We start from the raw sequence: 12,768 nt of genomic DNA, 5'->3' as shown, positions 1-12,768 counted from the left end.
AAGCAAACCCGCAAAGCCATACTAAAACCTCCACCAAAACTACGACATCTGCCACATGGATCCTATTACCGCAGTCAGTCTAGCCGGCACAATAATACAGTTTATTGAGCTAGGAGCGAAAGTCGCAACCCGAGTTGCTGATTTCAGCTCCGCCGTTGATGGTGTTCCTAGGGCCTTCAAGCATATTCGCACAGAGCTACCCCTCATACTTGACGGCCTGAGAAAAATTCAACGCAACATAGACAATGGCTTCACTGATAAAGAGGCCCAGGAGGCACTTATGCCAGTAGTCAGGGGTTGCTTGGCAGAGACACAACAGCTGGACAGGGTCATCGAGAAGGCCCTCCCTTCGAGTTCCGATTCTTCTTGGGAGCGAAAACTTAAGGCGGTTAAGAGTCTGGCTTATGATCAAAAAATTGAGGAAATTGCGGAGTCACTTGAAAGCTACACCAAGACTTTAATCTTTCATCAGGTAATCGAAAACTTCAACCATCTCAAAATTGAGCAGCAGCTACCTCCATGCCCCGATCAACTCTGGCTAGTGCCGTTCGACAGAAACCCCTCATTCGTCAGGCGGGATAAGACTTTTGCAGAAATCGACCATGCATTCGCAGTTCAAGGGGGAAGTCAGCCAAAGGCAGCTCTCTGTGGTCTAGGAGGTATAGGGCAAGTCTACGTCTCCCAGTAACGTTGACAACATTTCTAATACATTAAAAGGAAATCCCAGATAGCGTTAGAGTACTGCTACCGGAGACGTGATAAAGACAGATGCTCCATACTGTGGGTGAATGCTGCAACAGTGGCTCGTTTCGAAGAGTCATTCAACTGAATTGCTAGTGAATGTGGTATAACAACTCCAGATGGTGCTAAATCTGATACGGCATTGCTCTTGAAGAACTGGCTTGAATTTCGGCACGTGGGCTCATGGCTCATGGTTATTGATAATGTGGATAATGGGGACGCATTTTTCTGCGGGACAATGACTGTCGGCAAAACCCCCTCTGAGTGCATACCTCATTGCGAAAATGGTTCTCTGCTATTCACGACAAGAAGTCGGGACGTGGCATTTGATGTGGCGAATCCCGAAATGCCCATCATGATCCATGAACTAGGAAAAACAGAGGGGCTTAGCCTAGTCAGAAAGCGCTTGCGAGAGAACTGCTCTGACAGGCTGATATTTGAACTCCTCCAAGAACTTGAGTATATTCCACTCGCAATCACTCAAGCAATTGCCTTTATGGTAAAGAGGCAAAGAACTGTTGAACAGTATCTGAGGCAGTACCGAAAAAGCGATGCTATCAAGGCGAAGTTTCTCAGTTACGAATTCTCTGAACATGCGCGGCCAGAAAACACACTAGAGTCGGTAACAAAAACATGGAAATTATCTTTCGAGTCCATAAGAAAGACAAATCGAAGAGCAGCGGACTTGTTGTGCCTTATCAACTTTTTCCAGCATCAGGGAATTCCTGTTATACTCTTGCAAGATGAAGACGAAGTAGAAGATGATTTTGACTTCCAGGAAGCAGCTGCACTTTTGAAAGCCTTTTCATTCATCGAAGAGAATAATTCTATGTTTAGCACTCATTGCCTTGTACAGTTGGCGACAAGGTGGTGGCTAGAGGAAGAGGCTCCCGAGGATATGGATAGATTGGCTTTCGAAGCATTAAAATCCATCTCCTCCCATTTTCCTGAGTCTTCATCTCAGCCTGGACCGGAGTACTTTAAGCTCGCAGAAATCTTGGTTCCTCATGCAGAGCTCATTCTTCAACATAAATTCAAGAAAGCCACCAAGGATTCGGAATTACTTAGAGCAAAGCTATACATGTCTTCAGGAGATTATCTCGCTTGGAATGGCAATTATGGCGAAGCTCTACTCAGATTTCAGCAATCGACGGAGATAAATTGCAGGTTTCTCGGGGAAAACCATGTCGATACGATGGATAGTATGGACCTGCTAGGCTGGCTTATGGGCGTTATCTACCATGACGTAAAAGCTCTGCCAATTTTGAAGCGCGTTCTCGACCACAGGCGTCGATTCTTAGGTGACAATGATCCTATGACGATTGACAGCTTGAGTGTTGTTGCCGCCGTCATTGCTTTGACTGGCGATTACACAGAATCTGAGGCCATGCAACGTGAAGCTCTAGCTCGCTCTGAGCGCGTTCTCGGGAATGAGCACAATGAAACGCTAAACTGCATGGAGCATCTTTCCTGTGTTCTTAGGTACCAAATAAGACTGAGGAAGCAATCAAACTACGAGGGGATGTCTATAATGCCAAAAAGAAGCTACTTGGCAATCTTCACCCGGACACACTTATTACTGAAGCAAATCTAGCTTTAATGCTAAGCGAGAGTGATGAAACCATGGAAGAAGCATTTTCCCTCTGGAGAGTAAGCTTGAGAAATTCAACGGAGGCCCTTGGGCCCAACCACAGTGGAACTTTGACCACGGCAAGAAATTTGTCCAACAGCTTGTATTGCGGCAAAGAAGTGCAGAGGCACGAGTGCTTTGTGCGCAATGCCTGACAAAAGCAGACGACAATCTTTATAGAGATAATGTGTACGGCCAGAAGGTTTTCAAAGAGATCAAGAACATTTGGCAGGATTTATTCGAAGCAGATACAGGCGACGGAGTTCCATTATATAGTAACGATAGATGAGAATTCAATTCCTAGGTATAGGAAGACTAGCACGCTCGCTTACAGCCATAGCCCATCTCTTTACTAAAGTCGGCTAGTGTACTGCTTGTAGCTAGGAACCTATTCCCTATTCCAGCGGATGTACAATTCCCTAGTTGAGAAGTCAAACTGAATTAGCAGCCCTATTTTGTTAGCCATGTATCTTCAATGAGCCAAAGAAAGTTATAAGGAAGCAACTACTTGCATGTATCCCGACTGACAAAATAGTGGTAACTATTTCCGAACTGTGGAGCTTTTAGTGGTTATAAATAGCGTGTATTGGTCATACATGTCAAGCTAGTACCGCCAAATCGCTGACCAATTTGTCCTCTTTGGGTATTTGTAATTATTCGGTTCTCTATCAGTTAATTTTACTCTTACATATCTCTTCAAGCAATCATAAATCATTTATTGTAGGTCTATGATCGACGGCGATAGTATACAGCTTTAAAAATGTTTTTCCTCTTATATAAATAAGGGTTCATAGCACATATTAGCTGGATTTGATATATATAGTGTTGGTTCGAATACCTAATAAATTTTGATATAAAGGCGATCCGGCATTGAGACTTGTTTTAATTAAATTGGACGCGCAAAAAATAAACTCTTAGCAATGGCGTGGAATGAAACCTCTATACCTGACCTCACCGGCAAAGTGGTACTAGTGACTGGAGGAAAGTGAGTTGTTGAAGCCATCCTGAATTTCTTCTAATCGGCTATTGATGGTGGAATAGCTCTGGAATTGGCTTCGAAACAGTCAAGCAACTTGTGCTGCATGGTGCCAAAGTATACATCGGCGCACGATCTGAATCTCGAGCGAAACAAGCGATAAGCGATATTCTTTCTGAGAACCCATCTGTCCCAAAGGAGCTTCTGGAGTGGTTGCCGCTGGATCTGTCATCGCTATCTGATGTCATCAAAGCTGCAAACCTACTCTCAACTACCGAAAAAAGACTTGATGTTTTGAGTAAACTTTTGTCTATCAGCCATCCCTGACAGCATGCTAATTGTTTTGATATAGTCAACAATGCAGGCATCTCGTCAGATGATTATGTCACCACAAAAGAAGGACTGGAACAGGCACTTGGAGTAAAGTGAGTATTAAGCGCGTTACTTCCATTTCATCCTATAGATTCGTTTCTCTTTTCTTACCAAAAATTAATGCTCTTATTTAGTCATCTCGGCCATTTTACTCTCACCGTTAAACTTTTGCCATTGCTTCAGGCCACGGCAGACCAACCAGGCTCTGATGTCCGAGTAGTCACAGTACGTCTTCTTATACTAGACGCCTTCAAAATGAGTTTACTAAATGCATTTACTAGGTGAGCTCTTTGGCGGAGAAGTTTTCGCCCAATAGCAACAACTTTGCATCTGTGAAAGATCTTAGTGACCCTGGCGCTACTAATCCTAACGACTATACGTCTCGCAAAGCAGTCTTTAGACGTTATGGCACCAGCAAATTGGCCAATATCCTCTTTACAAAAGAACTTCAAAACCGACTAACGCAACAAAATTCCCCCATTATAGCTCTAACGCTTGACCCTGGACCCGTCGCAACCGATGGCGGTATGGGAGTGTTCCCCGGTCTGTTAAAGCCAATTTTGAAACTGGTGATGAAAAGCCCTGCCAAAGGTGCATTGACGCAACTCTTTTGTGCGACTGCGCCCGACGTTGCAAAAGAAGCCGATCGATACAAAGGGCAGTTCTTGAATGGGCCCGGGAAGATTACCCAGGGTTCAGAAAGGTCGCGCAACAAAGAGCTGGCTCAGTCACTTTGGAAAATCTCAGAGCAAGTGTTAGAAGGAGTCGAGACATAACATCTGATCAACGGTCAAGGATTCATCGCTCATGTTACGCACCACATCATTTCAGCTGAAGACACTAATCCTGGGAGCTTTACTGGACTGGGGAAGGTTTTGTGTCTTAAAGACTGAAGAAAAAGATGGATATGCTTGCAAAACAGTGGGTAGAAATTGACCCATTGACGAGACCTGCTGTCCATCATGGGTATCCATATAGCTCTCTTCGACTTGTTCTCATTCTCTTACTTTTCTTAGCCTGTTCCAGGTGCGGAGGGCTGCTCGCTAACGAACAAGATTCCTCCATATATCTCATAATTTCATTATACCAATAATAGAACAAGTTTCAATACAGATAAGTTATTCCTCAATCGCTGCTGTAAACTTTAATCAGTTCAGACTTTTTGTGGCTATCGCGGTTTACTTAGCAACTTGGTTACGCCGCACATCTGCCAGCCACTTTGAGTACGTGGCAGCTTTAGCCTCCACTACTGGTCTGTATTTCCATTGTTTAATAATCTGCAAATTAATGATTAGTCTTCATACACAATATTCAATAATCATCAGCCTATTACAAGGAAGAAATCTATAACCTAACTTCTGGTATATATCACTGTCAGCAATACCAGCAGATTTCGCCGCCAAAGCTGCTGCGCTGCTTGACAGTTAAACACCACATCAAATAACAAGGCGGCCTCAGCATTTATTTGAGTTCCCATCGCCAGGTAGCCATGGAATCGTCGCAAATCGGGGTGGCTCGTTCGCGGATTTCTTGTCATGCGTGTCGCCATGGTAAAAGGCGATGCGATCGAGTCCTTCCGACATGCGAACTATGTTTGCGGAAAGAAATCCGCTGTAGCTACCCAAAGCTACCAGCCAAGCGCTCATATACACCAGAAATAGTTTGGGACGACTCGTTGTCGGCAGCGGACGACCCTCACCCGCTGCAATGGGATCAAATGCCGGATTTGGAGTCTACCTTTGAAACGGCAAGGGCTGTTCAGTTTCTGGCGCCCAAGCTATTTCGCGACATCAAGCTGGATATTCCTCCAACTTGTGTCTCGCTCCCCAATGACGTTGCGGCCCATGTCGGAGACACTCAGCAGATTCGCGACATAGCGGCAGTGTTGTTCTCGCACGATGCTTCGTGGCTACCAATAGTGTGCCGGAATCACTTTTTCCATGCTTCACTCAACCCATTATCTCCTCGACGATCGGAAAGCACGCTGTTGGCCTTGTGCATGAAGCTGTATTGTGCGACTGGGGTCCATGATGGTGGTAGTCAAAAGACAGCGCTTTACAGGACGTCAAAGCGGTATCTTTCTGAGATAGAGGCAGGTGGCCTCATGTCACTGCAAGTCCTCCAAGCGGCAATTTTCATTGCCCTATATGAGATCGGAAATGCTATTTACCCGGCTGCTTATCTGACCGTTGGTGCCTGTGCCAGATATGGCATTGCTCTGGGCTTGGATAAGCTGATGACGGACAACAGCGACTTCAACAGATCCTGGATGGAGATAGAGGAGAAAAGAAGAAGCTGGTGGGCAGTACTGGCACTAGATCGGTGAGTAGGCTATGTAATAGTACACTGTTACTTCTCATATAATCCTAGGAGAACTTTGTACTGAACCGGTGATGCAGCTTTTTGAACTTCGGTGACCCTTCCAGGCGTCTAGCTACGGGCGACCCAGAGATCAATTATTATCTTCCCGTAGACGATCAATCTTTCTTAGAAGGTGTATGAAGCCTCTTATGCACCTTATCCATATCAAATATACACTAGAATATGACTAATGTTTGTTACCTCGCAGGACGTATTGCCGCCTAATGCTATACCCATCTCTGCCGCATTTCACCTCAAGACTGGCAGCTTTGCTCGACTGGCTCAAGCAACATACTTGACAAGCCAAGCTCTTCGGCTTGCAGCAGCTATTGAGACATCTGGTTCGGAGAATTATGTCTGTCTCGTGGAAGACACGAAGCAATTGCGCCGTACACTCGAAGCTCAAGTCAATGCTGCCGAACAAGAGCATGCAACTCGTAGGTTATCATTTTGCTGCCAAACTATGTTTTCTTATTGGTGAGTGAAGCCTTGATATTTTAATAACTCATCAATAATCTTGATAGTGGAATATTTCTACTCCAGAATCAGCAGTGGCAGCAAGCCCGTCTCAATACGAGGGACGCATGCCTTGGCATGTTTCCGGAAACTAAACGAGCGTTAGAAGTCATGGGTCGCTTGGCATCAGCCCTCAGAAAAGACTTTGAAGGTGGGACTGCTCCAGAAGAAGGCTTGCCCATATTCTTCATGCAAACTCTATACCAAGCCACAGCGGTAGTCATGGAAATGAGGCAAGACAAAGCAGATGAAGACATACAAGAGAAGATCAACGCCTTCAGATGGCTGCTGCAGTACTTTTGTACACGGTGGAATGTGGCCAGCAAGTCTTACCTACTCAATTGTATTTAAGATACCCGTGCTAACTATAGCAGGAGTCTATCTGGAAATTTTGAACGCCAAGGAGGCTTTTCACGACTTCGATAACTTAAGACACACGGTACCGCTGTATCATGAAAAAGAACTTGTCACGTACTAATCACTCTTTCACCCGCGCTATGCTGAAATATACCAAGAAAAAATAACTGATTGGCTGGTCTGTGGAGTAAAGAAAGGAACATTCTAATGATACAAACATGAATAGGTTGGCTATTGAGCAACATTGGCATACGCTTGAGCTTCTTTCTACATCAAGGTGGTGGTTGTCTCGGAATAGCTATCCGAGCCACCAATTACTTGGCGAGGAAGCTACCTTGCCTAAAGTATCCACGAATAGTAATTCTCTACCTCTAATATGCTCATTCGTCTCATTCTTTCACAGTATGGCAAACACTGGCTTGGACGCGAGATCGATATAGCGACATGCGGACATGATCCTACGCCTGTCCACATCCAGAGAGCTATCGCCTGAATGACGCGAAAAGGATCAAATGTCCCGTAATTCCATGCCTATCACCGCGATCAATCATTAAACAAAAAATAGCTAAATCTCTTTAGCTTGCCATACCAGCATCAGAGTCGGCCTCGGAAGTCCGCACAAGAGCGATGGCTTCTTCAAACCCCGCTGGGGTTTGTCAGCACCGCCTATACGCCGAATTCGAGGCGTGCCGCGGAACTTCGAGAATTACTAATGCCTAGAAAATCCCATTGCGCTGAGATCTATATTTGCAGGGCAGTACTAAATTACAGTATTTGGGAGTAAGTTATACTTGTACTTGTTGCGGAAGATCCCGAGCTGTGAAGCAATTGCACGCGCAATAGTAGTAAGCTGTTGCCGATAACCGAAAAATGGAAGGTACATGGATTCAGGCTCTTTTATGGCAGTGTTAATTTCTCAGGCGCAACATCTCTTTTTCACAAGACACTATGTTCTTATTGATTGTAAGTATAAGTAACTATACTAAATGTTCTTTCGCAAAACCAATGTTCACAGCGTATGAATCGGTCTATAGCCGATCTATATATACTAGATCTCCTACAAAATGAAGTTAAGTTAAAAACACTTATTCGCGTTGAATTGACATCTAGGCATCTAGGTACCTGCCCACCGCTTTATCCTCTATGCCAGAGCATCTTTAGCATCTTGTCTCCAATAAAAGTGTATGTAGGAGCGGTATCGCCAAGTACCATGCCACGAATCATCCGTGTTCATGAAGGCGAAACTAATGCGGGTGCATTAGTTACGCCTCCGCTGCTGCTTCGTCTTCCTTGTCCCAGCCCTCACGTTGGTCCTTCGGAATTCGAATTAGCAGTAAAGATATTAGAGCAGAGGCACCCGCCATGCCGATTGTAAGATACAGAGCATGGCGAATGCCGCCCACTTGGTCGCGACCACCATCGTTTGTATATCTCTCGACTGTTCCAGCAAATCCCAGTCCGGTGCTGAGGCCGTACATCTGAATAGTGCCCATTAAAGACCCAGCAATTCCTTGGTGCTTCCGCTGGACGCTATTACTGGTGATAATCTGCGTTGCTGTAAAGATAAAGTCGGGGCTAAATCCCATGATGATGAATGCAGGAAAACATTGAGCCCAGTATGTCTGCTGTGCCGGCATCGTAGCAAAAATGACCCCAGCAACTACAGCAGCTATGGCGCCAGTAGCCATGACTATCTGGGCAGGCAGATAGCGTACGGCAATCGCACTGACGAAACAGCCACACGTGCCAACGATGGCAAAAGCTGAGTTGGCCGCGGCAGTAAGCAGGTTGGAATAGTGTCGGATCTCTATGTTCCAGATCTGGACATAGTAGAGGAAGATACCGACCCCCATAAATGACATGAACGCAGACAATACCATCGGTCCGAACGACGGAGAGCCCCAAATACCAAGAGGAAGGATGGGCTCTTTGGCGAATCTCCCCTCCCATAGTACAAAGAGCGCGAAGTGTAAGATGGATACAATGAGAAGAGCATACACATAGGGCTCTTGCCAGCCAACGACAGCAGCTTGTCTATATGCCATGTCAGCAGCCAGTAACTTGACGGAAAGCAAACAATCGTACTCACGTCCAGACAAAGTTGAACAAGACCAAGCCTGCAACTCCAAAGTAGGCCCCAACATAATCAACTGTACCGGTTGCATCCATGGGCACACCGTCGGGAGGCAGAATGAACGAGGTTGCGCCAAACACGACGGCACCAAATATGGCCCTGTTGTTCGCATGTTAGCTTCTATTATACTGAAATAACATTTATGAGACACTGACAAGAAGAAGAATAGCCACCACCACTCCGTCAATTGACCGAAAAAGCCAGGGAACACGGTTCCGCCAGCTGCACCTACCGGGCCCATGGCACCAAACATGCCAACCCATATATTACGCATGAGGCCTGGAGGAAAGGCGATGGTGAGCATAGCAACGAGGTTGGGAACCATGATTCCTCCACCAACGCCGCTAAGAGCCCGCATAACAATAACAGTGTCGGCCGTTCTCATAAACCCAGTGATGAGATGAAACAGAACATATATGCAGGCACCGAAAAGCATGGTGTTCTTGTGCCCATGAACAGCACCGATTCGTCCTCCTATCAACACAAATGCTCCTTGAGTCAGTCTATTTGGTCAGCACTATGCACTTGTTGAGAACAATCGGAGAATTTCGTACGGATATGATGCTGCAATCCATATGGCCTTGTCTTCAGGAGCTCCGATCGCTTTAGGTATGTCGATGGCTGCTATGAGTCCCGCGCCGTAGGGTATGGCCTGCCTCTTGGATTAGCCATGCTCTGAACTCGAAAACTCTTAATTAGGCGTGGAATAAGAGATCAATGACTTACTTGAACCAATTGGCAGAACACAATACAAAAGGCAAGAACATTATCTCGAACACTGGGTTGTGATTGCTTTGCCTTGCCTTGTTCGACGTGAGAAATATCCGCCGCAGGAGCCAATATCCCATTATCATCTCGAGTGTTTGGAGAATCTTTGGTATCAGATGTTTCAGACATTTTCTCTAAACCTTTTCTCAATATTGCAAAAAGAAACGACTCTGGCAAACTGCCTTGACTTCGCTGTCCCACAGACTAAAGGTCGACGAGAAGACATCTTATTTATTTGTGGGCAAAGGATCAAGTACTGAGCAAGAATCCCTCTGTTAGCCATTGAGCAGGGAGATGGGAAAATTGAAAGTCAATTTGCTGAGAAAGTAATCCATGTAAGTGCTCTTCAAGCAAACTATAGCAGTCAAGGGAGAGCTTGCCTGGAGCCGGCGTTTCTGATTAGTAGATGTTGATTCGGGAACCGCGTCCGCACTCGTGCGCTCCAGTCCGCATCGTTCCGCACTAGCCCGCAGCATCAAGTGGACCTCGGCTCACCTCATTTTTCAGCGCATACATTTTTGTCTAGAGAAGACTTGTATATAATGTGGTCTTGAGACATCTCGGCATCTTGTCTTTCATTTCTGAGCATAATAACTCTATTTTTTTTTATAGTCTAGCAATGGTCGAAAGACAGTTGATGTAAAGTGCATCCCGTCACTTATTACCCAAACTATCTTTCCATTACTCGCAAGGATCAAAGAACGCACATACACACAATAAAGGAGTTTGTGCCTTTCTAGATACTATTGCCTTAACGCGCGCTGCGTTTAAAGATCCGCGATACCGGCCTTCAGACTGTCCTCCAGCGATGTCCAGCCTGGCTGGCCAAAAAAGTCCTTCAGAAGCTTCTCGGCCTTATCCTTTGGTACAACTTCTGTCAAGTCACGACCCTCATTCACAGGATCCTCGGGCAGCTTGAGTTCCGGACGAAGTTTACGGAAGATTCCTAGAATGTCCGTCCAGTTAAATTCTTGGACAAGGCCAAAGATGCGTTGATCTTTGACACTTGGGTCAAGCAAGCCGGCCACATGCAGACGAGCGCAGTCCTGCACGTCGATGAAATGTTCTATACACTGTCAGACTTCATGACACACCACTTCGAGTGACCATTTGCCTTTTTGGCTTTGGCGAACTTACGAGGTGGGAAGCCAAGAATGCTAAAGTCGCCTTTGAACCATTTACGAACAAAGCCCATTGTAGAACCAGTCTGATGCTCTGGTATTAAGACTTGGCCGAACTAAACGTCTAATCAGCGATTTCCATAGCAAGAAAAGTCCAAAGGTTTACTCACATTAAAGTTGGGCTGGACAGTATTAAGAACAAAGTTAGGCTTATTCTCTTGAACCCACTTCCATGCGGCCTTTTCTGCTTCGGTCTTTGAGGCCGAGTACACAATAGCGCCTTCAAGGCCCTCAGGAACATTGCCGGTCAGGTTACCGCTCCATGCCAGTTTGATTGCAGCCTCGTTCCATGTGTCTGGAAAAGTAAATTAGATCAGGTCAGACAGGGATGATAACTTCTTCTCAACTTACTCTCATCAATCTTGACACCCTTTTTGTTTGGCTCAGGATTAATTACGGCAGCAGAAGACGACGTAATGACAAAACGTGTTATGGAAGGTTGTTTAGCAGCTGCCTCAAGAATGTTGATCGTGCCCTGTACTGCAATCGGGATGACGACATTGGGATCGAGTCCAAAAGAGACATCCGAAGCCTATGCGTGAAAAAATGAGTAAAGAAAGAGCAGAGATTTGGTATTCGCTATGTCTTACCACGTGAACGACTCCACTGGCCCCCTCTGCAACGTTGGAAAAGGCCCCAGCAGCTTCTATCGCTTGAACAGAAACACTCTCAAACTTGCCCTTGCCATATTTCTTTTCGAAAAACTCATCTAGCCATGGCTTCTTGTCTCTAACAGTGCCTCGAACTTTATAACCCAGCGCAAGCAGTTGATCGACAACGTGTGATCCAATATATCCATTGGCACCGGTGACTAGGATCAAACTTCCCACAGGAATAGCATACTCAGCGGGCGCCATGTTGTCTGATGTGAATTTTTAGTTGGATATCTTTGGGTTGCTGCTACTGTCTATAGGTAGGTAGTTATAAAGAGGAAGTAAAAGTGAGCTTGCCAGTGGATTTTGGAAGCCTCCATTATCACAGAATATATATACTTTTTTGCGCTGTTAAACACGATAGTATACCTATTTTTGCTGAGGATGTAACTGAGAACCCTTGCAGCTGACAAATGCCCTGAGAGAACAGCCCCTCGAGGTCTGTCCACTTTTGGGCTCATCCGCTGTTGGTAAGTAGATTTCGTCATGTCGTTCGCGTGTATAAGTCCGCATAAGTCCGTACATGCCCACACTGTGCGGCCAGCGGCGTTTTAAATGGATGCTTATCCAAGCAAGAACATCTTTGAGGCTCGGAATTAAGATGTCGCTGGAGACGAGGCAGCTCGCCGGAGGTTTACTTTGGACTAACCGTATGCGTTTAACACAGTTCTCGATCTGCAACTTAGCTCTGTTCTTCGCTGCGTATGGTACGATCGTAAACTGTGGTATACTAAACTGAATAGTAGGTATTAGTAGTACATAGTCCGTTTTTCAGGGTTAGTTACCTGCGACGGGCTCGATTTCGCCCCCACATCTCATTTGTACACAGAAGCAATGACCTCTGCGAGCCCCCTTGACGGCGGTTCTCGTTTCTATTTCTAGATTAAAATCCGGCATGCGCTCCGGCAATTGATGCTCGGTGTTATCTGAGACAGCGAGAGAGTCCGATATTTTCCAAGGCCGTTCAGTCGCCGCCGCCGGTTCAACACATCCTACAAATCCGAGTCAGCTGGACTTTATCTAGTTTGAAAGCTACGAGAATTGGAACCGTCACTAGCACTGCTTCGGGCAATTCCTAG

General features: G+C 45.7%; 3 protein-coding genes across 3 annotated transcripts; 1 reads left to right on the top strand and 2 right to left on the bottom strand.

Annotated features, from left to right (window-relative positions):
• Positions 1 to 55: 55 nt before the first annotated feature.
• Positions 56 to 6,947, top strand: TGAM01_v207350 (short-chain dehydrogenase; the record flags this gene model as incomplete). Its single annotated transcript, XM_018807573.1, has 13 exons — positions 56 to 659; positions 861 to 2,213; positions 2,336 to 2,391; positions 2,436 to 2,646; positions 3,290 to 3,356; positions 3,413 to 3,645; positions 3,700 to 3,772; positions 3,854 to 3,944; positions 4,001 to 4,473; positions 5,337 to 6,041; positions 6,119 to 6,215; positions 6,289 to 6,557; positions 6,605 to 6,947. 13 exons carry the CDS (start codon positions 56 to 58, stop codon positions 6,945 to 6,947), a joined length of 4,575 nt encoding a protein of 1,524 aa, XP_018659217.1.
• A 1,268-nt stretch (positions 6,948 to 8,215) lies between these two features.
• On the bottom strand, positions 8,216 to 9,984 carry TGAM01_v207349 (hypothetical protein; the record flags this gene model as incomplete). Its single annotated transcript, XM_018807574.1, has 5 exons — positions 8,216 to 8,987; positions 9,043 to 9,186; positions 9,243 to 9,590; positions 9,642 to 9,739; positions 9,814 to 9,984. 5 exons carry the CDS (start codon positions 9,982 to 9,984, stop codon positions 8,216 to 8,218), a joined length of 1,533 nt encoding a protein of 510 aa, XP_018659218.1.
• A 1,120-nt stretch (positions 9,985 to 11,104) lies between these two features.
• On the bottom strand, positions 11,105 to 11,893 carry TGAM01_v207348 (NAD dependent epimerase/dehydratase; the record flags this gene model as incomplete). The annotated part of the gene is made up of 3 exons (XM_018807575.2): positions 11,105 to 11,331; positions 11,388 to 11,568; positions 11,627 to 11,893. 3 exons carry the CDS (start codon positions 11,891 to 11,893, stop codon positions 11,105 to 11,107), a joined length of 675 nt encoding a protein of 224 aa, XP_018659219.2.
• Positions 11,894 to 12,768: the final 875 nt, after the last annotated feature.

The sequence above is a fragment of the Trichoderma gamsii genome (genome assembly GCF_001481775.2).
Source record: "Trichoderma gamsii strain T6085 chromosome Unknown Scaffold_27.2, whole genome shotgun sequence".
In the NCBI taxonomy this organism is placed as follows: Eukaryota; Fungi; Ascomycota; class Sordariomycetes; order Hypocreales; family Hypocreaceae; genus Trichoderma; species Trichoderma gamsii.
Note: the sequence above shows the minus strand (reverse complement) of the source record. Positions and strands in the feature narration are given on the sequence as shown.